The sequence below is a fragment of the Corvus brachyrhynchos genome, unplaced genomic scaffold (genome assembly GCF_000691975.1).
Source record: "Corvus brachyrhynchos isolate BGI_N302 unplaced genomic scaffold, ASM69197v1 scaffold523, whole genome shotgun sequence".
Lineage (NCBI taxonomy): Eukaryota > Metazoa > Chordata > Aves > Passeriformes > Corvidae > Corvus > Corvus brachyrhynchos.
This window is the reverse complement of record NW_008237265.1, coordinates 2,171,020-2,198,688: the sequence shown is the minus strand read 5'-3', so window position 1 is coordinate 2,198,688 and position 27,669 is coordinate 2,171,020. Positions and strand designations below refer to the sequence as shown.

Below are 27,669 nucleotides of genomic sequence, written 5' to 3'. Positions count from 1 at the left end.
AGGTATGGGAATTAGGATTGAGTGCTATTAAGAAGTGAGCTTCTTTCTTTTAACATTCATGTGCTTAACAGGGGGTATGTTATTGCCAATCTTAAAATAAAGATAACACAGACTAATCCAGATTTTAGCTTTCTTATGCTTGTGAAGCCATGACAGCTCAGAGGGTGCAGCAACCTAGAGCTCAGCTGCCAGACTTTTATTGACTTCTGAGTGCATACTGCGCGTAAGTTATTTAAAATTCTTGGAAATATTAACTTTCAAGGGAAATATTAACTTTAAAGGGAAAACACAATGCCTGGAAAATCCTGCCAGTGCATTCAATGGCAAAGCAAAACCTTTGATATTTGTTGAAGCACGTTTTTGTATCCTAAAACTCCCTATGAGGAGCTGTGAGGGGGTGCTCCACACCTCAGGCCTGAGTCTAAAAAAAAGTCATTCTTATTCAGGAGGCAAGCAGGAAAAGTCAGTATCAAGCATTGGTAACCAAAGGTTCATGTGATATTTTCGTTCGGTTCTGAAAATTGCTTAAGGCCTACAGTAATTGAACTCTCTAATAGTGGAGTGACAACAGATCAGTAGCATTGAAGAACTTAGGGAGAACCAAATACAAAAGTCATAAAGTCAGAGTTCCAATAAGTTTACATTTAGTACAGAATTAAGACATAGCTACCCGTTAGTGCTTAGAATTTTTTGATACTATTAAAAACATAAATAATTATTTTTAATGTTCATTCAAAGAGTTCCAGTGTCACTGGCAGCTGTTGTAATTTTGTGAATGTCTGTTGGGGTTTTTTTCCAAACTGATAGTAGAATATTTCTGCCATAAATTTTGCTCCCTACCAGTTGTTTGCTCTCTACCTGCTTTCTTAGAAATTTTGGTTTTTGCAGTGAGAATGCTGTGTTCTAGTCAGTGAAGATTTCATTTCCTTAAAAAAAGTCTTTGTTTGCACAGGGCTAGAGAGTTTTGTTGCTGTAAAATAGGAGAAAGTGTCTTTTTCTTTTAAATGTCGTGGGAGCTGCAATGCAATCAGCTTCTCTGATATGTATAATTTAAAACACTAAGAGAACTCTACAACACTCAGATTGTAGTTTAAAAAAAATAGAGACAGAGAGAAAGTTTCATGTGGTTGTCAACATCACCTTAATCCTGTTGCCCTTGTTTCCAAAGCAGTTACAACAGCCAGCCAGCCAAAATGCACCATCCTTAGAAGTATAAGTAGTAGTGGGGAGGGAGTGGTTGTTGTGGTGTAAGCTGGGGTTCTTTTCCCCAAGAGAATTAGATGTGCAAAATGACGCTGTCGTTTGTTGTACTCCACTTTCCTCGCTCGGTGGTTTGTTCTGTTTGTTTGCACATGATGCCGTTATTTGCAGGTGAACACCTCTGTCCGCTCACTACACGTGTTGCACTTCACAAAGCAGCACCAGTGGAATTTGCAATTGCATTGCCACACCTTGGTGTACTGGTGTGTGTTGTACCCTCTTCCACAGCACATCATGTCACACCCGTCCGCATTGGGAGAGGTGCGGTTGCAGAGTCGTCCCTGGGTGCCGACGCTCCCTGTGGAAGCATCTTCCTCACAGTAGTTGGGTGACTTTTCAATATACACTAAATCTGTTTCCATGGGTTTCTGGTAGCTCTTAATCTGCTTGATCTTCAGGAAGGTTGGCTGTCTCAGTCTACTGGCTCGTACCACCTCCACTTGCACTGCAGCGTTGTATTTCTCTTTCAAAATATATCCAATCTCTCTGAATTTAGGAAGCGTGGTCCAGCAGGTCTTAGTTGTACAGGAACCTGAAACTCCATGACACTTGCACTCCAATTTCATTCTCTCTTCGAGAACCTATGGGTACAGACATTTGTGTATTGTTACTGCAGGAAAACAGTATTGCAAGCCTGCCTAAACCTGGGTCTGTTTAGGTCATATGAATATTCATTACTGCTGGTTGAAATTTTTTGAATGCATGCTTGTAAGTCTTCTCACCTCCCAGCTCATAACACATTTTGTTTCAAGTGGCACCTGGTTGGAAATACAGTGCTTTGTCATTTTTTGGTAAAAAAATTTCCATTGTCTTTCCAAATATTGGAGAATATTTACTGACATTTTAGAAGACATTTCTTTAGAGCCACAGGGGACTTAAATTTTTTCAAAATATTTTCATTTTGAAAACAGAAAAAAAAAAAGGAGTTGGGGGTTTTTTAAGTGGTGTAAGATTCAGAATACTTAATTGCTTTAAGTAACGATCAAAGAATGCTTAAAAGGAACAGTATATACTGTGTGACTGAATAAGCCTACATGCAGGGAGGTGAAACTAGATGATCTCTAAGGTCACTTCCAACCCAAACCATTTTATTATTCTATATTCACTGCATAATTAAAGATTTTGCCTATGCACCTATACCTATACCACCAGTGGTAAATTTATGGACTATTCCACCCACAGAATGTCCCATCCCCTTTAAAAGCAGCACTCGTTGCAGTATTTAGTCCAACTATTAAGTGAATAATCAGTCACAAATACATTTTTTTCCACCAGGGCAATAATAACACAGCATTAGAGGGAAAAAAATGCACTGAAGGGTCCTGTTCAACAGTGAGCCAAAGAGAAATGTACTGCTGTTGTAGGAGGTTCAGCCAGAGGGGTTTAATTCAGAGTCAGAAGGGACACAAACTGGTGGCTGCTTGGGCTCAGGCTCCACTGTCATTCTGCTGTTTTCTGCTGCAGCCAAGCCATGCCACGACTGGCACATCCCTCCTTCCCTGGGCCAGGTTGTGCCCGGGGGAAGGCAAGCGATGCCCTCCCGCTCTGTGTGTGCAGCAGAAGGAAGCCAGCTCCACGGAAGCGCCTCTCTGTTTTTCTGCCCTTGCGCTACCACTTAAGCCTGACCATAATTACACCCACAGGCATCATTAGCTTATGAAAATCAAGGCCTAAGAACAAAGCGAACTGATCTTTCCCCTTTGCAATGGGATGCTAACAAAGAAATATGAGCTACCGAGCTTGTCTGAAAACATTACTGATGCTGCAGACCATCTCCTGTAGTGGTTTCACTGCAGATCCCAGAACATGACTGAAATGGGCAAAGGATAAAAGGGCCGAAATCTGAGTACAATGGCATAATGAAGTAGGAGGGAGTAAAAACTGCTTACTGCTTCAGAAACTGGCCTTAAAATAAAAGCTGTACAGATCTGGTTATCCCTGCAAATAGAGGGCACCCTCCTGAGTTGTTTGAGTTTCACTTAAATTGTATGGTTTGTTTTTTCCCAAATTTCTGGGGTTTCAATATTAAAGAGACTATTTGGATTTGATTCTCCCTTGCCAACATACGGTAGCAAGTATAAGATAGCTGAGCAACCTATACAAGAATTATAAAATATCCTGCGTTGGAAGGGACCCACTGAGTCCAGCTCAGGACAACTCCAAAATCCCACCCTGTGCCTGAGAGCATTGTCCAACCACTCCTGGAGCTCTGGCAGCCTTGGGGCCGTGACCATTCCCTGGGGAGCCTGTTTAGTGCCCCACCACCCTCGGAGGGAAGAACCTTTCCCCTGATATCCAACCTAAACCTCCCCTGACCCAGTTCCAGCCATTCCCTCGGGTCCTGTCCCTGGTCACACAGAGCATAGATTGGAGCTGCCCCTCCACTGCCCCTCAGGAGGAGTCGCAGCCCCTGCTGAGGTCTGACCTTGGTCTGCTCATACATTAGACCTTCTGGAACCACAGGCTTTACCCAGGTCAAGGTCAAGTTACCCTATCAGAGGCAGAAAAGGTGTTTTCCAGCAAGGTTTACTGAGTTGGGGAAGAAATTCCTATAGCTGCAACTGCTCTAAAGAAAATCAGCAAGGCTGTGATGAGCTGGGTTTTTTGTGGACACTGGAATGCACTGTATCACCTTCCTGTCTCCTATACTGGTAGAAGAGAAAACTTGCCACCTTCTGCTGCAGCAGCAACATTTCAGTGGCGGTGAGGAGATGGATGTACTCTGGACGTACTCTGGGGTCTTTTAGGATCTCCTCTGTAACCATTTCAGGCCTATGGAGAAGATCTTTGGAGAAAGACCCCCAAATAAGATTTCAATCCTGTTCCACAAATCTGGGTTCAAATAATCTATTGGTATTTAGTTATGTTTGTAGGTATGTATAAACATGCTTAGAAGCTGTGCTTGATATTGCTGAAAAATGTTTGGTTTTGTTGAAACTAACCCATTCCTGCAGCTTTCTTAGCATGCAGTTGCAGCTATAAGAACTGCAGCAAAATCCATGACAAGAGGTGGAGGCAACCTTTACACCTCCACCAAACAGCACTATGATCTAAGGATTTCCAGGAAAGCATTGCTGATGGGATCTGTCACCCCTGAGTCATACTCCTCCCTGAGCAGTGAATCTTGATGAAGTGTACATATTTTGTCATGCTCTACATGTGTGTCTGGTGGCTGCATTTTGGTTGAAAAGGCCAAGCCAGTAACTTGCTAAGAGAGTGGAAGGCAGTGAAGTTCATGAGGCTCCTTATTCTTCTGTGGTCTCAACACTGTGGGCACTGTCCCAAGGAGCCTCTGATGTGCTTCCCCGATACACTAGAAAGTGTCATTGTTCCTGAAAGACAGACATCACCCATTTCAGTGTCCTGGGTGACATCTTTGGAAATGTATTTTTATATGTGGATTCCTGTCTGTCTATATAATAATTGTTTGCCTATGTGTATTTGGTTGAGATACTGATGTTTATATACATTATTACATATGTTTTGCATATATATGTATATATATAATCTATAGACACTGCTTGGCAGCCTCTATAGTACAATCTCCAGCAACTTTATCCTAAGTCTTGATTTTCTTTTTTTACTGTTATCTTTCTGAAGGTCCAGTTTTGTGATTCATTTTGGTGAGCAGAAACCTGATTTCACTGCTGTGTTTTTTCAAAGATTCCCACTGTTTGTGATGGTGGGAGGACTTGCAAATGCAAGCCATGCAGGCTCAAAAAAGCAGAAGTTTTGAAAAGTATTAATTCATGCTCCTGAAGCCAATCTTGCAGGTTTTTAAAATTTTTTTGGAGGCTTCTCTCATGAATGTGGAATGCTTGGGGTTACAACACTGAGCAGAGGCCCAATCATCAGGTAGTTAAATTCCTGAATGCTATAATTTGTGTGCCCACAGTCAGCTGTGGGTATAAAATTGTGCCCAAAAACTTGGAGGTCAGGGAATACAAGGCCCAAACTAAGCAAATTCTAAGCAACATTTTTTCCCCCCTCTTTCCACCCAGATGCTGCATAGTGCCCCTCCTTGCTGACAAGCCAGCATGCTCTGGCCCTCCCAGAGGAATGTCTCTCTGCATGGTGTCTTGAGCAGCTTCCCACTTGCCAGAGAGGTGCCATGGGACCTGGCAAAGGTGGCCAGATCTGACCTTGCTTGCTCAATGCTCTGAATGAGGAGCAACTAACATTTTGCTTCCTAAATGTCCCTCCAGCTCAGCTTTCCTCAGTGAAATTCCCATCAAAGCTCTGACCCTGAACCTTAAAGGTACTTATTTACTCAAATCTAAGACACGATGCCAAGCTAGGTGCTTAATTAAAGATTGAAAATCATTAGCTCATATGAGCCACTCTCTCAGCAGTTTCATTTGTCATATGTCAGTGCCTCGTATCTAATCTTGAATGGTTTACAGCAAGATCTACCTCCCAGAGCAAATTCCCATCGTTGGGCTGTGCTGCCTCAGATTAATCATAGGAACATTCCTCAGGTCCCTTTTCCACATACAGGCCCACTCCCACCCCAGAAAGATCTTGCCAAGTAAAATTTTCTAACTACTGATACTTTGTTAAATGAATTGTGAAATATAACTGTAAAGCTTTCTTAATCCCACATCTTTTTATACCTATATAAATCATACATTTAAAAGGCAATTTGAGGGCTGCCAGTTAAATAGAAAAAGACATGCAAAGACCAAAATTAAACAAAATGATATGCATGAAAAGAAATTCAGTTTTTCAAGTTCCATATAGAGACCCAACTGCATAATATCAGATACAGTTTCTGTACATAGTAAAAATCCTATTTGGATAAAGTATGTAAAAACAATAGTTACATTTTGTGTGTGTTTTGGCTTAGCCCTGCTGGTTTGTGTTTTCCTTAATGGAAATGCACATTGTTGGACCAAATGCTGAATGTAACAAAATCCATATAACTTTTTGACTGAAGTATCAAAAAGAAATAAAAGACTTTAAGAGTTTTGCCTCATCAAATATGCAAGCGATCAACTTTTTGTTTTGGGTAACAACTACCAAAAGAGAAAGATTCTGGTCACAAGATGTCACCACTTTGATGCTCATGCAGCTGCAGCCACGAGAGCCGAAGGCTTGCTCATGATGTGTGGGCACTGGCTAACCCAAGTCCCAGTGCAGTCTGGGGCCCACCACTGCTGACAAAATGCTGATCTTCTGGACCCATCTGGGAATCCAAGATGAGTTTGTTTGGGTTTGGTTTTTTATCTTGGATAGGCCGGGGTGTAACTAAGATTAGTAGGGTGTAATGCTACTCCTCTAATACAAATGTCCTGAAATTATTCTTTGTTAATAGCAGATCACAGAGCCCAAAATTGAGTAGTTCATGATGTGTCTCCTTAGGTTGTGCCCAGCCCTGTGAAGAGGGAGCATGGAGCCAGCAGGAGAGGAATAAGGGTACTTCAGCTGCATGATTTTCTTTCTGCTCCTCTGTGAAGCTGTTCCATCAAGCATCACAACAGTATTTATATTCTGTGGGATGTGGGATGAGGAACTGAATTACTGTGTTTATTCCTCTTGTCACATCCCTGTTTTTCTTATTGTTTAGTTTAATGGGAGCAGGGAGCCTTGGCTTTGCAGCAGGTTAGTATCCAGACACAGCATGAGGCGGTTTTTCCCTGGCACTGGCCAGAGCTTAGCAGGGCTGGGGACTGTGGGGGGTGCCAAGAGGTATCAATTCACCTCCTCCTGCCCTCCACTTGCCTCCCTAGGTAAGGCATCTTCTTCCATAGTGTCCCCACTTAATGCGTTGAAAAAGCTGAGGAAGGCCCACTGCACTCTTTACACAAGTTCTCCTCTTAGCTACCAGGAAAATTAACCCAGCATTTTGGGACCTGCTGTCCATTAGATGGATGTCTCTACTGTTATAAGGATGAACAATAGCCTAATCCATCAGTGTTTATTCTCTGCTTTCTAGGAAAAGAGAAAATAGCTGTTTGAGCAATAAACTGCTGCAATTGGTTACAACTTTCTGAATATTATTTTTACAGTGGAATGTTGCAAAAAGCAATCTTCTTCAGAAACGTCCTCCCAATCATCCCCAAAGCAAGTGTGCTTGCAGTGTTCCACTCTCTTTTCTATTTGTTGTAAACCTTACAGGTAAAATTTTAAATATCACCTTAAATAGTTAAAAATATTTCACTGGTAGTGTTTTTCTGTCAAGCAGAACAGATGTGTCAGGTTTGAGGTCGTGCAGTGATATTTCACTGATGTTTGATACGTTTTGCATGCATTACATGGTATGCAGGGGCATGCACATTTCTTGAATAAAACCATTTAGCAAGTCCTAAAATATTTGGCTATTCCCCCCCTCTAATTTTAAAGCAAAATGTTCAAAATTAGGGTAGTACCAGATGTAGCTGCTGGCAGTCTGCGTTAAGGGTGTGTTTCTGGAAGAACAAATAGGCTAACAAATCCAGCCCAACTGGAAGCAGGAGATCTATTCTCATGAGATTTTGAGCCAAAGCTTGCATATTCAGGACATATGGATAAGCCTTTAGTTGTCCATCTAACCCACCCAAGCTATAGCACCAAAATTTTTGAAATTGGATTTATGTCTGCAAATCACTTTAAGTGGGAAGATGGAAAGTATAGCATGAAGTACAACTATCAAAAGCTTTTCTTTCATGAGTGGTCTCACAAGGGATGTGTAGTGAAATAATTTGTCACTTTTAGAGAAAGAAACTTTCAGCAAATGATGGACTCGAGGCTGTAAAACCTGGAAAGTCACATTCTTTGCATCACTGAAATGACTTAGGAAACAAAGTCACATTTTAAAGAATATTTTAGTCTTATAAGAGCATAAAATTAGTTGGCTGTCACGTTTGAAACTGGAGTTCAGCCTCCACTGTGTCTTCAGAACATTTCATGCAGAGTCTTTTTCTGGACATTGCTTTTTATCTCTACATCCTGTCAGGTGACAGTGTGGGCAGTCTGTAGCATATCAGGTGCTGTGCATCTTGCAGGAGCGAGCTGATTAATTATAATGCTTCATGTGAGGTGAAGGGAGCTTACACTGTCTTACATAATATATGCACAGACAATATACATAAATATGTATAAATATCCATTATAACATGCACACACACTATGTATATTTATGCCTGTGTATTATATTATATTAGTAATAGTATTGCATTATATATTAGTTTTATATCTTTATATGTGTATATATATATAATGAAAGGTAATCAACAAATCACCTCATTAGCTATTCTACAGCCAAAGCAAGTGAGCAAAAAAACCCCTTCCCAATGCCACAGGCCTGTTGCACCTGAAACTATGAGAAAAAGCCATGGCTTAGATGGAAATGTTGTCCCAAGTAATAGAAAAATCTTTCTTGTTTTTTCCCCACACCCCATACTGTTTCATATATAAGATAAACTGTTGTCATCTTCCAGGCATTCCAAAAAAACAACAGGACAAACCCATTGCCACTACAAAGGAGTAAATACTTGGATGGTATCAGGCTGAGTTGCTGGCAGTGAATGTGATGGGTGTGTTTCTGGAAGGGCCAGTTTGTTCTCCATGTAACCACAGTCACTGTCTACTGTAAGAGCCTAATTGATTGATAAACTGTTAGAAACATTTCTACTTTTTGGTAAAAGCTGCAATCTGCTACCAATTTGTCAGTTTGTTCTTCATACTCACCCCATAAAAACAAAGAGAAACATCCATTTTTATAAATGAGATTCCCCATGAGAGATGGTTATTGTTTTGAAGCTTTCAACAAAAAGTTAAGATTAATGATATGTGTTCCTAGATGTTACTCTAAATTCATTTATCCCAGAATAAAGATACTTATTTCTAAAAATACATCGTAGAAAGCTGTCTCATAAAACAGCATCTAAGCTGACTTGGTTTGTTGGTATTTAATTTTTCATTACTCTGTCAAAGTTTTGCCCACAGCTCTCTCTGTAATCTTTCAGATTTGCCACAAGACATTCTTTCAGTAACATTTGTATTAGACTTATACTAGTCCTCCTTTGGGGACTTGTTTTCATTTACTACACTTGTACTTTCCATCCCGAATCATAGTGGACATTTAGAAACCGACAGAGAAGTTTGTTCCTCTGCTCTTTCACACCATGAGGTGCTGCTTTGCCACCAAGCATAAATCTTCCATCAGGAGCATCTTGTGTCACCAAGAATCCCTGAGCATTTATTTATTCCAAATGACACCAATGGCAAGATTATGATTTTGTCACTGATGCTATTTATTGCAAATCTGTCAGAAACTTTGCAAACCTGCCATTAGCTGAAACAATTCTTAGAAATGCAATGCAGAGCCATTGGGGGATGCACGGCAGGGCAATTGGGGGATTCATTCATTCCACAGTCATCAGAAATTCCCTGAAAAGACTAAATGAAATTTTTTTCCAAGGAGGTAATTTATCAGAGGGTAGTACTGAACATCTCAACCCTAGACTCCAGTAAAAGACCCCCCAAGACTGTTTTTCCCCTCATCTGTTTGCAAAGTTCGTGCAATTATTTTTACAGCATGCTGCTTTTCCACGAAGGAAAATTCCTCTGGGCTCTGCTTTTAGCAACAGTGAAATGCCAGCAGGCCAGCTTTTGAGAGCATCCCTACAAGGGCAAAATATTAGAGCCATACTGCTGTACTTACAAACCCCTCTGATGCCCAGGCATGTGTGGGACAAGTGCTGGGAGAGATTGAGAATGGGCAAGATTTCTGAGAGCACATGAGAAAGTCCTTGTGGTGTTATAAGAGAACATTCAAATAATTGCTCAGGGGGAAAAACTGGTGGCCTTGACTAATGATCGTAGCAATGAACTTCTGGCCACCTGGTAGACATCAACTGAGGTCATCAAGGGCCTACCACTGACTTCAGAGCAAGTTGGGAATAATTGTAGTTGGGGTTGGGACCTCTTCGTGTCCTTTTTTCCTCATGTTTCTATCTTAGAAGGCTCTGGGCTTCAAAAAGAAGACTAAAATGAAGGTAGCACATTTGTTGGCTAAAAATTGTTCTTAGCTAACTCAAAAAGCCTATTTGATATGACTGAAAAAGAACTGCAAGCCTTACCATTACACATGTGAATGTGGGTTTTTTTAAATGGTCAAAGTGCTGTGAAATCTCTGTAGGAAGCTACAAAAGCATATATGTCCTTTACTGTCTTTACCATTACCACTCTAAGGTAGAAAATACTATTTGAGCACTTCTGAAGCAACGAAGTAATTAAAAAATAAACAGAGTTGACTGTGTTTTCCTTCTTACCTTTCATTCCTATTCATTACACAGGTAAAATATCCTTACTTTGGGTTTTTATAATAGCAGTCATGAACCAGAAGCTTGGCTACAAAGTGTTTCCAAATTCTAAGACAAGCCACATACAGATCAGCAGGATGATACTGAGAGACTTTCTCAGAGCAGTACAAGCATTTCCCAGTTGTGTTGTGAGAGTTTTGGAAGGGAAAAGGAGAAAGATGGAGGTTCAGTGTAGTATCCAGGCAAATGGAGGAGCCAGTGAGGGAAGGTGTGCTTCTGGACCTTACTCTAACAAACAAGGAAGGCCTTGTTGGGGATGGGAAGGTTGGGGGCAGCCACGGCTGTAGTGACCACAAGATCATGGAGTTCAGTGTCCTATGAGGAGGAAGGGAGCCGCGGGAGCTGGGGCTGTTCAGCCTGCAGAGGAGCCCCAGCTGAGAGGGGCCCTCAGCCCTGGGTGTCCCTGTGTGCAGGGAGGGCTCCGAGCAGGGCCCAGCCATGGCACCAGAGGAACGGACAGGGACTGATGCCCAGGAAATTCCACCTGGACATGAGGCAGAACTTCTTCCCTGGGCAGTGCCCAAGCCCTGAACAGAGACCAGAGAGGGTGTGGAGCCTCCTTCTCTTGTCATACTCGAAAACAATTTGGACACAATCCTGAGTAACATGGTCTAGGGGATCCTGCTTGAGCAGAGGGGTTTAGACCCTTCCAGCCTTACCCATTCTGTGATTCTGTGATTGCTTCCGTGATTCTGTGATTTCTGACTTGACTGTGAATAAGGACCATGTGGAGTATGTAAGAATTACATTCATTCATGCATAAGCAAGATCTCCTGGTTATAGATTTTGTGTCAGGCTCACAGTCCAATCCAGCTTTACCAAGGACCCCCAAAACTGCCAGATTTCAGGTGAATGTAGATCAGATTACAAGTTTGCCTGGATTCTCAGAAGGAACTTGTGATTTCACACTGAAATTGCAGAAAACTCTGTAACTGCTTTTGTAAGGGTCCAACCCAGAAACACAGAAAGCATATCCTGTGTTCCAGAGTTTTGTTCTAACTTTAAGTTTCAGTCAGTCTTGAATTCAGAATGTCTAATTTATACAAATAGCAAATTATCTCAGAAGAACCAGAATCACTAAATATTACAACTCTGAATATTCATTTTATGGAAATATATATCATAACACCAACATTATTTCTAAACATGACTCTCAAAACCACCTTTTATATTAGTATTATGATTTGTTTTTTGCAAGAACATTTGCAAAAAAGAAAATTTTAGGATTGTTAAATGGAATTTATTTGCATGAATGCTGTTACCAGGAGTATCCGTAAAAATATGCACTTCTTTAGTTTGCTTATGTCCCTCTGCTTATGAAATTCTGATGAAAAGTAAAATACTTAATAAGAGTCAGCAATGTGGTCTAGTGGTTACTGGGCTGTATTTAGAATTGGGGGACCCGTGATCAATGCCCGGTTCACATAATGAGCTCTTTCTGTCCTTGGGACTTCACTGTTCTCCATCTCAGCATCTGCTTTTGTTCTTTTGTCCCTCTTTCACATCTAGACTGTGACATGTTCCAAGCAGGACATGCATCAGGATCTCCATGGGGGTGGCACAGCACACACCACAGAGGATGCCAGTTTAAGGAGGGATGATAATGCATCTAGCAGTAATAAACTCTCCCTGGCAAGTTTAAGAGCTGGCTTCCATCTTCTTTTGCCTCCAAACACAATTCATGATGCTGAGCTGAAATTCCCAGCCTAGGTGAAATGGTCAGACCTGGTCTTCCAATGTGATGGTGAACTGCTGAATGAGGTTCTTTTGTGCCCATGGCCACAATATTTTAGGAAAAAAGGACTGTGCCCCTCAAGGCTGCTTTCCTGTTTGGCTCTTCAGTCAGCTTTCTCCTGCACATCTGGAGACCTCAGTGTGAGACAATCCTGTCTCTATGCCTGAGATTATGCCTCTCTCACCACATTGAATTTATGTAGGATTTCCATCCCAGTGACTACTGCCCATACAGAACCTTCAGTTTCAGTGCACGGCCAATGCAACTGTGTTAATAAGCAAGATCCAGGCAGTAAGATAATTGCACTGTTTCTGTCACCACCAATTCTACTCTCTTTGCCCAGTGCTCAGTTGCAGGACTGAAAGCACACATGGTTTCAGAGGAGGAAAATTCAATCTTACTTTGGTGATTAGAGGAGAAGGATTTTATTGGATTGCTATATTGATACATTGGATTTTTCTGCAACATCGGAGTGGAGGGCTTTTCCTGGGGGAAAACAATTTAAAGGGTATAATCTCTCCTGGGGTAGGTATATATGATGCAGGAAGATCTGTTACACTTTTTAAACTACAAGCTTTGAGAGCTATGAGGATTGTTAGTGAACATAAATCAGCATAGATCCATGATGTTTATTGTTTCCATGACAAGCAATTCAGTCATGGTTCTAGACATGAAACTGTTTCTTCTTATGCAGCCGTTTGTAGCTGTGTAGTTACAAAGAGACAGTTGTGTGTTTGCCAAGAAGTGCCCTGTGTACTACTACGTGTATTTCATTAGAGCCGGGGTCAAATAAGTGGTTTGGGTTTGGCTGGAGTAAATATCTGGAAGTGCTGTGGAAGCTGAGCAATGCAGACAACTCAGTTCTGTCCCATCACAAGCCCTGACATCCCTTGCTAGATTTTTTGCAAATTGGATGAAAAGCAGTGATATATCATTATACCAAACAGATCCTGCAAGCTCCTCCCTGTTATCAGGGGGGCTGGAAAGAAGGCTTAGGAAGCAGAAATTTTTACAGGAGTACCTGTAATATATGGCCAGCTCTGAATAAAAAGAAACAGCAAAAAAACCGTGAACAATAGATACCATCTGGTGACTTGATGTGGGTGCGGGATAACATCAGAGAGAGGGTAAGTTCTCAGGGAATGCCTCCTGCCACCAAGCCAGCCTCCCCCCATCCTCCAGCACACACATCCCCATCCCTTGTCCTTTCTGGAATACCTTTCTTCCAGCCTCATTGTTGTGCAAGTTCATCAGCCTCCGTGCATTCTTTTTGATTTCTCGGGCATCAACAAACCTCCGGGAGAACTCAATGCCGTATCTGATATCCGCAGAGCAGCCTCCCCACTTCCAGCCCTCCTCCTGGTTGTAGTAGCCCTGTTTCTCTCGGTCACAGCCACAATTGCTGAGGTTGCCCTGGCTGCAGGCGGCCGTGACAGCGTGTGCAACCCCGGCAGCAGTAATGGCATAGGTGAACGCAGCTTCCCTGCTTCCTGTGGAGAGAAGCCAAAAGCTGATGGGTTGGCAGAAAGGCAGCACGTACTTACTAAAGAAAGTACACACATTATCTACAGCAAGGGGGTCAGGCAGCAATGTGAGGAGGGCATTACTGCTCAGTGTGGATTTCTCATTCTTACAGAATTCCACGCATATTTAAAATGCTTGGCTCAACTCGGGCTTATTACCCCAGGTATGCAGCCATGTGATAGTCCCATGTAAACCCCTTCACCAGAGGGGAACTTGGCAATGAATCTGGACAGTGGTGAGGTGAGGCCACAAGATTTGTTTTCACACTGTCTAGTCAGGTTTGCAAGCTGAACTTCATCTGTTTCAGATTAATAAAAAGTGAGTTAATAACTACCTCTAAGCATTGGCACTGCATGGATAATGAAAAGTGTTCAGACAACAACAACAAAAAAACCAGGGCACAAAGGGGGCTGATTATTAATCTAACTTTATAAATGCTCCAGCAGCACCCATTAGTGATGCTGAGTGCAAAGTACTGCAAGAGAGACCTACAGAGACAACAACTGTGTAGGTTTCATTTCCTTTCAAGGTAGAGGTTACTCCTTTCCCTTGCAGACTTCTCCTGTGCATTAGTTTGGCTGAAGTGACCCTTTTCCACTCCTACTCTGAATCAAACCTCTGCATTACCATGGCTATTGAGCATACAAGGGGCATAGAAGTGCTGTGACAGCACTATTTTCTCTCCAAAACAGGAGAGATATTGTCATGGAAGCACACACTTGTTTTAAAAAAAGTTGTTTTAGAAAAGGAGTTCTTTTTTTTTTTTTCTGTGATGCTGCTACTTGCAAAGGTTCCTCATTGCCAATTCCATGTAATAGCTGTTGATAATGAGTATATGAAGAGAGGTAAATAAGGCCCCCTTCTATACTGGTGGGCTGAGGTGCCTGTGAGGTGCAAGGAGATAGCGAGGCAGAATGATGGGAAGGGAAGCTACAGCCCATCCCTGCTCTCATGTGAGACCACGCTCTGTCACTGACTTCACATAGGGCTGAATTGCGGCTCTAGGTGTTTTGCTGCACTTATTTATAACACTTGCCCACAAGTTCCCTTCTCAGTGCTTTCCTCTGTGTTTCTCTGGTAATAAGCAGACAATCCTGTAGTGCTGCAGCCAAAGAATAACTGTAAAGAATTTGCAGAAAGTTGCTGAAATGCTTTAATAACCACACACAGAGCTCTAGTATCATAAGTGCATTTGGGAAGGAAAAAAAAGGAACAAATTTTCCAGAGGAGGAAAATAAAAACCAATTTAGAAGCTAGTTTTAATATTTTAATTTTTGGATTTGTAGATCTCATAACTATTCTGGAATGATAACTCCACAGTTATCATTTATATGATATTTATATGAAAAATGGGGGGATTTATATTTCTTATTTCATAGATAGCTTCCTGAAAGATTACATCATTGCCAGACATAAGGAAGATCCTACAAGAAACAATCAGAAACTGAGGTTTGACACCATTTGCTTGTTTCTCTAAAGCAATAAAAAAGAAACTTTGGGTAAGGGAAAAACAAAAGGGTGCTGTGTTCTTCAGCTACCAAGAAGGCTGAACTGACATGTGCATTATTTGAGCACATGGTGCAGTTGCAGGACGGCCTCTGCTTGCAGACACAGAGGTGTTTTGCTGGGCTGTACGATGTGTGCAGTCTGGTGCAGTGCTTCCCAAACCATGGTCCGCAGAACACTGGTGGTCCAGGAGGCCACGGTAAAGGGTTCACAGCTAATCCACAGAGCCATATTAAACACTATTTTAAATAGTGTTTTCAATTAAAACTTTGATGATAATAATGCCTGGTGGTCCATAAGAAATTCTGAGGGTTGATAGCAATCCAAAACAGTTATGAAACTACTGTTCTAGTTCCTAATGTTATCTTCATATGTTGATATTCACTCCTCTCCTCTTCGCTTGCCAGCTGAAGTCAAATCTGGCACTCTTGTTTTAAAATGTCTTCTGTTGACTTGCAGGATTTCTTTCTTCTTCTTTTAAAAAAAATTCTATTTCTAATCTATAAATTGAAATATTGGAAGTATGAGAGGTAATAGAAGCTACATACATAGATACAGTTTGCTTTTCTTCAGGATGAGGGTAAATGACAATGCAAAATCAGACCCATGGAAATTTTTGGTTCAGTCACCTTTGAAGTACATGTAGAAAGGTTTATTAACAAGAGGAAATTTATTCCTGTAAGGGAACATAGCAGCTGTGACCTACAGTTCAGTAGATTCAGAGATTAACTAGTGACAGTTGCTCATATTTTGTGTTTAAGCTCAATATATTCCCTATGTCTCCAGAATACATGGTAAGACATTTTATTATGGCCACTGTGTCTGTGACCTCTTTGTAAATTTTCACACATTGCTTCCCTTGATCAGTTTCATAAAATGTCAGCATATAATATTCCTATTATATGCTGACTACCATGAGCAATAAAGGAAAGTATCTTTCCTTTACCCATTTGAGAGCTATAGGAGGGATGGAATTATCTCAAGTCATGGGATAATATCAAAGGGAGACCACAGTGACTCTCTGAAGAGATTACTCTCCCGTTTCGATGCAACTCTAAAATAAGAAGGTCTCAGAAATTAGACCTGGCTTGAAAGCCAGGTTTCTTTAGCAAGTTAAGTTGTCCTGCTAAAAAAATAAGGGTTTTGGGAGTTACTAATTTTTTAACTAGAGGATGTTCTAAAACTTCACTTGTGTTCCTGAACAGTTTGCTAAAGTCCCAGGATCAGTGCAGTCTATCAGAAACTGCTGATGGGGGAGGGAGGGGAACCTCTGTGCTCAAATAATGTCCGCTGTACACAAAGCTTTCCATTAACATGTCATCACTTGGAATCTGTTCTAAGCAAATCTTTGTTAGGCAGCTAAAAATATTTATGTAATGATTGCTGTGACACCTTAATGGAGAACAATAATCTCATTTTATGGAATTTTCTGAGATTTCAAAAATATTCTTGGTCTGTAACGAAAAGGAGACAAGTCTTTCCAGAAATGTTCATGAAATGAAGACATAAGTAGCAGCAGATTTGGGATTTGACCCAACTTTGGGGCTAGATTTTTCTTTTTCCAGTGAATATCCTGATTATCTAGTTATTTAGCACTGTATATACTCAGTGTCTCTGTCTCAAGAAAAATTCTTGTCTGACTTCCAAAGTTTTCTGTCACATAGACCAGAATAATTCTGTCAAGATTTTTATTTTGGTGAAAAACACATTGCTTCGGCTTTTATTGCAACTCTTGGATTCATCCATTTCTCTGTTAGAAATGCCTGCCTTGGTGTCAAAGACAACAGTTCTGACTTTATTCCCAAAACATAGAAGGGATGTTTTCATGAGTAACATGATCTAATAACCATCTGATCTGATAACTGTCTGATCTAATAACTCCAAAAGGAGATGACTGCCAGTATTAATTAGGATTAAGCCTTTTTTCTTTGGTGAAGGTGCTCAAAGCCACCTCTAGCCATCTCTCAGGCCATCAGAGAAGTCTGTGGTTTGCCAGTCTGAGTTACTGCCATTTTCTTGAGTTCATTTGCATTCTAACAAAGGACTGTACTTTAAAAGTGCTCTAATAGACAGCAATGCAGGCAGCGGCTGCTCAGACAGACAGACATTGGACCACTGGTTCCTTAAGTGTGTGTCTTCTGGCAGATAGGCAGAGAGGAGCCTTTTTTGTCATTGGAGTCAAGGAGTAGCCTATATTTTACCCCTCATTTAGATGCCATTTCTGACAAAGTTTTAGACTTCTAACTGAGCACTAAACTTAGTATGGTTTGATGTGGAAATTCTTACAAGTTCCACAATTGCTGTAGCTTACCAGACTCGAACATGCACAGATTCAGCAGAGTATTTTCAGTCTGGAGCCACAATCAGCTGAGAATCACAGAGGCTAAATACATATTCAATTATTCAGCAGTGAACACAGAGTTAAAAAGACTTAACTGTTCCACAGCTATTTGCAAGACATCTATTTGTCTGAGTAACTAGATGAGAATTCTGCTATTGCACGTCATCCTTCAATGACTCATGTCAGCAGCTAGATGAATAAGGCTGCCACTGAATGTCAGCTATTAGAACTGTAATTTAACTTGAAATATTAAACTGCAGAACATACAGTGTTTGGCCAGTAAGTTCCTAGATCTTGCATCAGCAATGATAGAAAAATGTACTACACACTGTCGTTAAACATAACAAATTCTTCATGCACTTACACAAGACACCAGATTGATTATATGACACAATACAACATAGGTCAATGGGAAAAAGAAATGAACCACAGCAGAACTAAAATTTTTTTGACAAACCTACCCTTTTCAACAAGTCTTGTAAGCTGATGACAGATTGAGTCATTTTTTATGGCAAAAGACAATAGATACATCTAGAGGAATAAACTAAAACTCAGACAACAGCATCCTAAGTAGTGTTGGATGAAGACTTTTACAGACAAGTTTATTTCCTTTGTAATTTTGTATTTTATTCAACACACATATTAACAATTCTCAAGGAAAATAGTGCAGGCTCTTCTTTTTGGGTTTGATCCAAGGGCAATACACGTCAGAAGGAGTTTTCTCACTGTCTGGAGCAGATTCTTTATTTGCATTTTCAGTGTAATTAACTTTGAGCTTCTTGGTTTATAAAAGCAGGGATTAATTTAATTTTTCTGTCCCTCTAACTTTCTGTACCCAGTGCTACATGTCAGAACTAAGGGCCACTGAAACCCCTTTGTACAGGCAGAAAAAGTAAGGCAGAAGAGCAGGAAACACAGGAGGGTCTCTAGTCTGTCAACCCTGACATAGGCTAATAAGACAGATGTTCCTCACAACAGCTTTTATTCTTCCTGTTCTTAAGGATCTTCAGTAGAGGAGGTTCCAGGGTCTAGTCCAGTACCTCAGGACCCCCACTGGTATGTATGTCACTAATATTAACCTGAAATTGTCTTTCTGAGTGAAAACCCACTGCTTCTTTCTCTAGAGCTGCCAAGAACCAGTTATTCCCTCCTTCTAGCAGCAGCCCTGAAATATGTAAAGACTTCCACCCCTTCCCAGATGTGTTCCATCATCAGTCCTTGTCCAGCACCCCCAAGAGCTCTGCTCCTTGCCCCTGCTCTCCCAACTGGCTGGTTGGTGTTGCAGAGATGTGACAGGGTGCTCCAGATGAGGTCTTGCCTCCTTGGGCCCTGAACAGAAAGAGCCCTTCATATGCCTTGTGTGCTGTAGTCCTGTTTATTCCTGCCAGCATGGTGTTTTCACAGCAGCAGGACACTTTTGACTCTTGCTCAATTTGCAGCTGTCTTCTGTGCAGCTGCTCTCACACCAGATGTTTCCCATCTTGTATTTCTGCAGATGATCATTCCCATGTATAGACCTTTGTATTTGCCTTTCTCATTTGCCTCCTCTTTCTTTGCTTTAGCTCTTTTTTCTTCTTTTCTGGATTACTTCTCTGTCATCATGTTCAATTTTGACCTCGACTTCCTCCAGCTTCCTGGTAGTCCTTCCCAACATTACATAATTCACAAATGCAGTGTGCTCATTCTCTTGGTCAAATCAAGAGTATAATGCTGACTGGTACCAGACCCAGCACAGATCATAAGAAACCTAGTCAGCACGCCCTTCCACTTTGATAACTACCCTGCAAGTACGATTTCCAGATGGTCTGTACTCATGTGGCGTCTTCTTATTTTTCTTATGAGAATGTCATATAAAGCAGTGTCAAAAGCTCCCTTTAAGTCCAAGATGTATGGTACAAACTGCTTCTGCTCTGCCTCTGAGGGCCTGGGTGGGCAAAGAAGGAAATGAGATTGGTTTAACATGATTTGTTCTTGACAGATCCTGGTTGACTCTTACTCATCTCCTTGTTCTTAGTTATGAGCTTACAAACGGGGGTCTGTTCCCATATTTTTTCAGTTACTGAATTTAAGCTGATTGGTCCTACAATTCCTTTCTTTTCTTCTTTTTTTTAAACAAAGGCATACATTTGTCTTTTCAATTCTTCTCAATTAGAGTTCTCCGCAAGTTTGGTCCTACAATTCCTTTCTTTTCTTTTTTTTTTTTTTTAGACAAAGGCATACATTTGTCTTTTCAATTCTTCTCAATTAGAGTTCTCCGCAATTTTTCAGCACTAGTGGCTGTCAGGACTACCAGCTGCACACTGGCTCCATTAAATGTTCTGAGATGAGGGACAGCTAACTGGAAAGCAATCAACATGGACAAATACTGCTCTCTAATGCTCAGAGGGTATTCCTGTGTTGATGGTATTAGTTTATAACCATCTGCTCACCATTCACCTGTTTAGTGAAATCTGAGGCAAGAATGCTTGGCATTCTTGGTATTATCCTTGGTTTGCACTCTCCTCAGGGGTCCACTCCACTGAGTAGTGGATCAGCTTTTATTCTACATCTCCTACTCGCTGACAAAGTACTACTGACTCATTGATTTCTGTGTAGCCTTCTGTCAAAAAAAAAAAAAAGATATAGCCATCCATGTTGTGAGGTTCCTTTGTAGCACCTATGCTCAAAAATATTCCTGAACAATGAACTTGGTACTGGTTGAGTATCTGTTACTGGCAGGACTTTCTGGTCAAGTCTTATGGAGCCTGCTGATCGTCATGTTCAGTAATGTTCTCTTTACAGTATTTATTCATTTCATTTTTCCTCCTTAAACCCCTGATTTTCTACTACAGTCTTGTTTAATTTTGTTTCATCCATATAGGTCTGTTTAGTTGAACTAGAGCTAGAGCAGGGGTTGCACATGATTACAGCAGCTTCTTCCTAGGCTCTCTGTGGTGTCTATTTTCAATTACATGTGGCCAGGACAGAGAATATTGCAGATCTCAAAGCTGAGCATGTGTAGTGATATGACATAATGGTTTATTTACAGATTCTTCTCTTATTCGGCATTTTTAATCTCCAGGCTCCCACTAAGTTTTTATGGTTGGAGGTGCCAGGATCTGGGCCGTCTGTTTAGAATTGCTCTGTCAACTGGATTGTTTTCTGTTGCTCATGTGGGTTTGTCAAATCTTCTTTTAGAATGGGCTGTACATGAACCAGAATTATTTCACACGAGCCTTATGGTAGCTTCTTGCTGTCACTGTTTATATACTTTTGGAAGCATGTCTATTAAGAAGAGATACTTACTCTGCCTCTGCTTTTCACATTTTTTCAAACATGTTTTGAATGTCATGGTTATTTTCTAAAGTCTTGGTAGTACTTTCCACAGTGATTTCTGTAATGAGTCTTCCAAGGATTTACAAGGATTTTTTACTTAATTTACCCCATAAATTTATTCCGTTAAATCCTGGCAACCTTAAACAATAGTCAGCACTTCTGTTCCAGTGAGCATAATCGTGTTGTGTTTTTGACTGTCTTTTGGCAACATGTCCCTTGGTGAAGTTTTCTGGGACAGTTTCTGTGAGGTTAGTGAGTTTGCTGTAATCTTTGAAAGGATGTTTAGCAGTGCCCAGAGAAATATGAAATTTTTTTGCTCTCCACTGTAACACTATATTTGCCATAACAAATATTTCTTATCAACTCAGCCCTAAGAAGCAAACTGTATCCCATTCTTAACAGAAAATGGGGAAATTGAGGTTTGGTCCCAAAGCACCAGTGCTTGTTTTTGTCAAAGTTAAATCAGAACATGGTGCTGAGCACACATTTAAAGAGTGCATGAGAGCATGGCTTCAGGAGCACGAGGGGGTAGTTCCCAGATGCACTGTGCCTTTGAGAACAGCCTGTGTGTGTCACAGCCGGCTGTGTTTTCACAATGCTGCTGCTAATACTATCAAAGTAGCATGTGGGAAGCAAGAGCTGGAGCAGAGAGATCGTCTCCTGCTTGTGTTCTCTTCTGGACCTGCTGGTGTCCCACTGTGGCACTCAATAATTCCCTGCTGAATGTTTGGTGCCTTTTCTTTTCAGCGATGACAAGAGGTTTGATATGTCATAGCATGTGAAAGCTCAGCTGGAGACATCTTGCAGTGTACTGGAGTTTTAAAAAGTTCTTTGCACCCCTTGCATGGAAAGCATGGAAATCTGAAGGCATCCCAGAGAAACTGGGTTCTTAAGTATACCAATGTCCTTAAATTAAATGGGTCTGTGAGGAGCCAGATGTGTTACATATTCTATTCTATTCTATTCTATTCTATCCTAATCTAATAAGTCAACTGCCTCAACCTGTTAACAACAGTTCTTATGTAGGATTTGACAATGCATTAAAGTCTCTCTTTTAAAGGGCATTTCACAGAGGAAAGTAAGTCCAATATTTAAGAAAAATGGAAGGGAATCTATAACTATGTGGGCACATATTTTTATCTTTTTTTTAGGTTTGGTCTTGATAGTACTCTTGCACTATAATATGGCCTGTTAAAGGTTTCTGTGGTACCTGTGTGGTGCTCAGCGAGGGAAACACTGTTCACTCTGATTTAAGAAGTAGAAAATATGCCTGCCACATAATAAAAAACAAAAGGAAAAAAAAACCAAGCAGAAAAGAAACCTCCACTCTCAACCTGGCAAGAAAACAGAGTGCAGTACTACCAATCACGTTTTTAAAGTATGTTTGCTTTCAAGTCAACTTTGTGCTCTATTTAATGAGATACAAGAGCAGAGCAGGTGGCTACCATACCACTGAGATTTTCATGTGCATAGATTTTATTGGCTTGAGCCTTCCATGAGTGAATCAGTTCAGAATGGATGTACTTTAGGTAGGATCCTACCAATCTGAGTTATTTGGTGATTTTGTGTCTATATTTGGCTTTGCTCTGGACCCCATTTCACAAATACTCTGTCCTTCCTTCTATAATATTCATTAATATTAAAAATCCACTACCATGCAGAATCAGACTTTCTCAGTGGACTTTTTGCTGGATCAGTATTTTAATTAACTGATTTTAATCATCTCAGTGGCCTAACATAATTGTGCTGTGTTGAACAGCACCTCTATAAAAATATATCTGCATGAATGCCGTTTGCATGGAGCCATCTTTTCCTCTATCATCTTATGTCATTTCTAACCCAGATAACAAATTCCCAAGGGCAGAGGTCAAGTCCGTATTCTTCTGTAAATCACTGTGCATACCTGTCCTTTGCTGTAGAAACATGTTAAATAATAACACCTTCTAAAGGGTCCACTGAATTATGGGTAGTTGTATGCACCAAGCTCCTATACCTGAGCATGCCAGAGTGTGTGTGTGTGGGTTTCTGTGTATTCTGCAGATGAAATTTCTGATCTTGCTTCCTGAAGTGGTTTAGTTAAATCATTAGTATTACCTGAGTGTCCTGTGCAGAGCCTATGAATGGGCCAGCGCCACTTTGCCAGAATTATTGAATTACAAATATCTGAGTGATACCTGGATGAAATTGGTGTTGGACACAAATCTGTTTCTGCAAGAGGCAGTCCTTGCTCTAAGGAGATACATCTTTCAGCTGGAGAGGGCAAGAGAAGAGAGATATTTTTACCTCTCTTCCACAGGGGAGAGGTTAAGATATTTATCCAGAGGACAGAAGGACATGCAAGAGAACAAGCTGTCCTCTTGTCGGATTCTTTTTGTGCGGAGATAACAGAGTAACTCAGTTGCAGTCTTCTCAAGCAACAACTGAAATACAAATTCAAGCCAGGGAGAATATCCATGGAACTGCATGGTGGGACAGGAGCCCTCCCAGAGAGGAGCAGCAGTCCTGGGACTGGAAATCCTCTGCTCTGCTCTTCCACTGTTCAATACAGTATTGAACTGGACATCTACTGCCAGAAGCATAGAGAGGTCTGACCCAGCAATGCTGAGCATCCCAATGCCTGCCAGAGAAGGACATGGCTGTTGGAATCCACTCCTTACACTCACACCCACACACATCCTCACATGCCATACCTGCTTAGCATGGATCCACATCCTTCCTTTTCTTTTAATTTGGAAAAAATAACTGACTAAAAAATAACTAGTCTTCTCAGAAGAATTGCTGAGGTCCTGTCTGCTTCTGTTTCAGAGAGATATCGAGTGATTTCGCATCCCCATTTGGAATTGATAACATTTCTTGACTACTAGTGAGATATGTGCAGCTTCAAACTGGATCTTCTGTTTGTCAGCATAGACTTTTTTTTTTAACTCACTTTTTATGTTAGCCCACACAAACGTTTGAGATAGATAGATAGATAGATAGAGATATAGAAACATATAAATCTAGAAACCTCCTTTTGGAAACACATACAAAGCAAGCGTAGCCCAGGACATATAGCAGGTATGAGATACTGCTTTCAAACTAGGTCCTAACATGTATGGGATACAAAATTAATTACATCTACAGGGCAAGAGCTAATCACCTAGAGCTAAATCTGCAACAGGGTGTTGGCTCTAAAAGCCTGTCTTTTAGATGTTCTTCCACATAGCATTTTCCATGTGGCTGACACAAAAATCCAGCCTCACCAAGCACTGAGAGAATTAGAAACCAAAAAAGCCAGACTCCCAGAAGGTATCAAGCTGCATGGGGAAGCCCCGAAACTGGCAGTACAAAATGCAAAGAAAGGGAGAGTCTAAACTTATCCCATCAGAGTTAAGCCAGATTTCCCTGCACAGTGAGTCTTTCCAACTGCGCTGGCAGCAATCATCTAAGTGTAATTGCTGGGGGGACATGGTGGTTTTAGAAAAGCAGAGCCCACCCTTAAAATATTCTGACTGGGGAAAAAAGATTTCTTTACATGAAAAGCCAGGAGATGACTTTGTTGGTTTCACTGATTAGAAAAAAGACATTCTACTGAACATAATATAACTTCTTCTAGTGTTTTTTTCTAGGTTTTTTTTTTTTCAGTATCATTTAACTTGGTTCTATCAAGTACAGAATTAGCATGAGTTTACATAAAGTACTAATTCTACTTAGTCATGACATTTCTAAAGCAAGATTTATGAAGAGCAGCAGTATCTTTTATTAAACTGAATCACATACACCAGGCATCTAGGTGATCTATGAAGGGTCTAATAAATATATATATTTTTTTTAAAATTATCTTTCAGATTTCCAATCTAAATCCAGACAAATATAATGAAATGGAATAACCACTGACATTTTAGTTCTCACTGCAACAGTAACACAAGACGAGCATTATGTGAAATAACTATGAATTAATGACCTTGTTCTACACAACATTTCGTGGTAAGAGCAGTGAATATGGAGGACATACTGCCCAAACCGAGAAATGGTGACAACCAGACTGGGAACTCTGAAAAGCATTTCAGGCTGCTGGTCATGGAGAAACAGCTCCTGTGTGCCTAGGACAGCACTTTCCAGGCACAGAGATTGTTATGCTTTCTTGTCTGGTGACTCTACTATTCAAGATGGCCTTATTCTTAATAAGTGCACAGACATAGACAAATGAGTTAAGTTTGACCAAAAAAAGGAAAAATAATTTGCATCAAATATTGTACCAGAATGTTGTCTTCTGTAAAAATTCTGCACAGGAACATAGCAGAGACATTCTTGCTGCATTTGCTGGGAATGACTGTTGGATTGTCTCTTGGAGGATAATTCTGTATTAAGGTTGTCCTACAAATCTGCGGCTCACATAAATTCCTGGCATGGTTTCCAGTGCCTGGCAGGATACCTTAGAGAACCAACTCAGTATGTCAAATTCCACAAGCAAGTCACTTGCACTGTCACAGGTGACCCATCCTGTAGGTGTGGGGGCTTTCACGTGTTTGCTGCATTCTTGGCAAGGCAGAGTTTGGCCAGGGGAGACAATAGTGAGTGTTATGGGGCTGTTCAGGATGTTCCCACTCTCTGGATATCTCCCATGGCAGCAGATGTGCCTTGCTGGCTTTAGCCCACCCCACCCAGCCCTTCCCTGGTGGCTGCAGCAGAGGGGCTGGGCTGGCAGACCCCGGCCTGTGCCTGTGCTCTGCTAACTCTGCTCAGAGGTCACATCTCCTGGGCTCAGGGCAAAAGGTTGGGCAGTAAACCCTGCAAGTGACCGCAGTCCTCTCTCAGAGCTCAGAGGCTGTGGAGAACAGATGAGAAAGTTCTGGTGGAAGGGCTGGGTTGGGACTTGCTTTTGAATTTACTCAAATGTTTTCCAAATGCTCTTTCACACTGCTTGTCTGGCTGCATTCACCTTTCTGGTATGCCTGACTTGCCTGTACATCTTGCTGGGAGGAGAGACACAGTCAAGTGATGATGTCCACCCTTCTTGGCGTTTAAAGGGTCTTTGCCTGGTAGTCACGTTTGTAACCCCGGGGAGCAAGACACAGCACAAATCACACATATGAAAGAGATTTAAAAGACTAAAGATCTCAGAGAAGTTTGGATAAATACACTAAGTTTAGATTCTGATCCAAACCTCTCTGGTTTGCAAAATGAGTTTGGAAGCATCACAAGAGCAAACTCTTTTTTTTTCAGCTCTGGAGTTTCTGGTCCTGACAAGAGTTGGGAAGTGACAAGATTCACATAAACAAGGAAGGGTTATCTGAATCTTCTCAGGATTCATGACAGATACTGAATCAATGTTTAATGTGAGCCTGTCCAGCTAACACCACTGGGTCAGGTTATCTGATCTAGTAGACAAGTGGTTGCTGTTTATTATTTATGTTGTGTTAAGCTTGTGTCTTGCCATGTACTGAGCGAGCCCTCCCTAAAATGCTGATCCACACCTGCAAGAGATTGACAAATGGCAGATACCATAACAACCCTGCAGGTTACCTGCTGAAAAAACTAAATGTTATAAGAATAAAAAGATCAAATTTCTAGCCCACAGTCAACTGTTTTTAACCACTATACCCTAGAAATGAATGATGAGTTTTAAACAAAGACAAGAAGAAAAATTTCTAGGTTTTTAAGGTACTCCAGCTTCAGACCAGGATCCAGGCTTTATGACCAGGAAAGGAGGAACAAGACCCTTTCTGCCGTACGTGAGTATTTCAATAGCTAGATTGGTATTAATGCCAGTATTCCAGAAGCTGCTCATGTAAAACTGCTTCTAAAAACCACTAGCAAGTGTCTCTACTGCAAATCCCCCATTAAAGCAAGATGTGGGTCTCACTAAATAATCTTTCCAGCCCCCCATTTTGCAGCAGCTTATTTCCAGATCTGAACTTTGGAGCTGACCCTTGTCTTTGTGATGGGCCAAACCAAAAGCCAGATCTGAACACGGCTGAACTCTGGGAAAGTTCAAATCTATCGTTTGTGGTTCAGGTTGAGCTCTAATTAAAACAGACCAGCTAGAAAGGCAAATGTCTTAAAACCAAAACAAAACAAATGTTTCACGTGAAAAGTTTTGGATCAGGCTATATGGTACCAAGTAGTGTTTTTGTCTATCACATGATGTCATGTTCCTCTGGTTAACACAAACTGACAGCATGCACATGCTGCTGCATGAGATGTTCCATGCAGACACTTTGAATCCAACTTCAAGAAGAAAACAGTATTCATGGAAGTGCTTTCATGATGTGCAAAACCCCATCAGCAATCTTCCCGCCACTCAGCTCTGAGGGTAGGCTGCCACCTTTCAAACTTTCCATGCCCATCCCTAGCAGCACAGTGTTTCAGGGTCTCCCAAAAAACCAGTGTCTTGCTTTCTCTGAGTGAAGCTTATGCTTCATTATGTCAGTAGTATGTGGAATATTGCCACTAATCCCTGAAAACAAACAAGAAGGGGGTACTGCAGAACCTTTGGTTGCGTAAGAGGGCAGGGAACACCCAGATAAATCTCCTGCTCAGAGCTTCTATTTATAGTATAGTTAATACTACAGTGTCTGTAATAATCAACATGGTTGAGCCGTAGACAAGGGAAAAGCAAACAAAAGGGAAGGGAACTTGGTTTCAACATTACTGAACTGCTGAAGTGAAGGAAAATGGGAGACAGCAAGGAGAAAGGAAGG

The 27,669-nt window shown here is 41.1% G+C and overlaps 1 protein-coding gene across 2 annotated transcripts in view; it reads right to left on the bottom strand.

The window, feature by feature from the left end:
* Positions 1 to 1,245: 1,245 nt before the first annotated feature.
* Positions 1,246 to 27,669, bottom strand: part of WNT7B (Wnt family member 7B) — a 91,529-nt gene continuing 65,105 nt past the window's right edge. For both annotated transcript variants that reach the window (XM_008630820.2, XM_008630819.2), the window contains exons 3-4: positions 13,519 to 13,790; positions 1,246 to 1,841 (exon numbers count right to left, since the gene is read on the bottom strand). In XM_008630820.2, the coding sequence (XP_008629042.1) occupies positions 1,362 to 1,841; positions 13,519 to 13,790 (752 nt within the window). In that variant the 3' untranslated portion in view covers positions 1,246 to 1,361. The remainder of the gene's footprint in view (positions 1,842 to 13,518; positions 13,791 to 27,669) is intronic.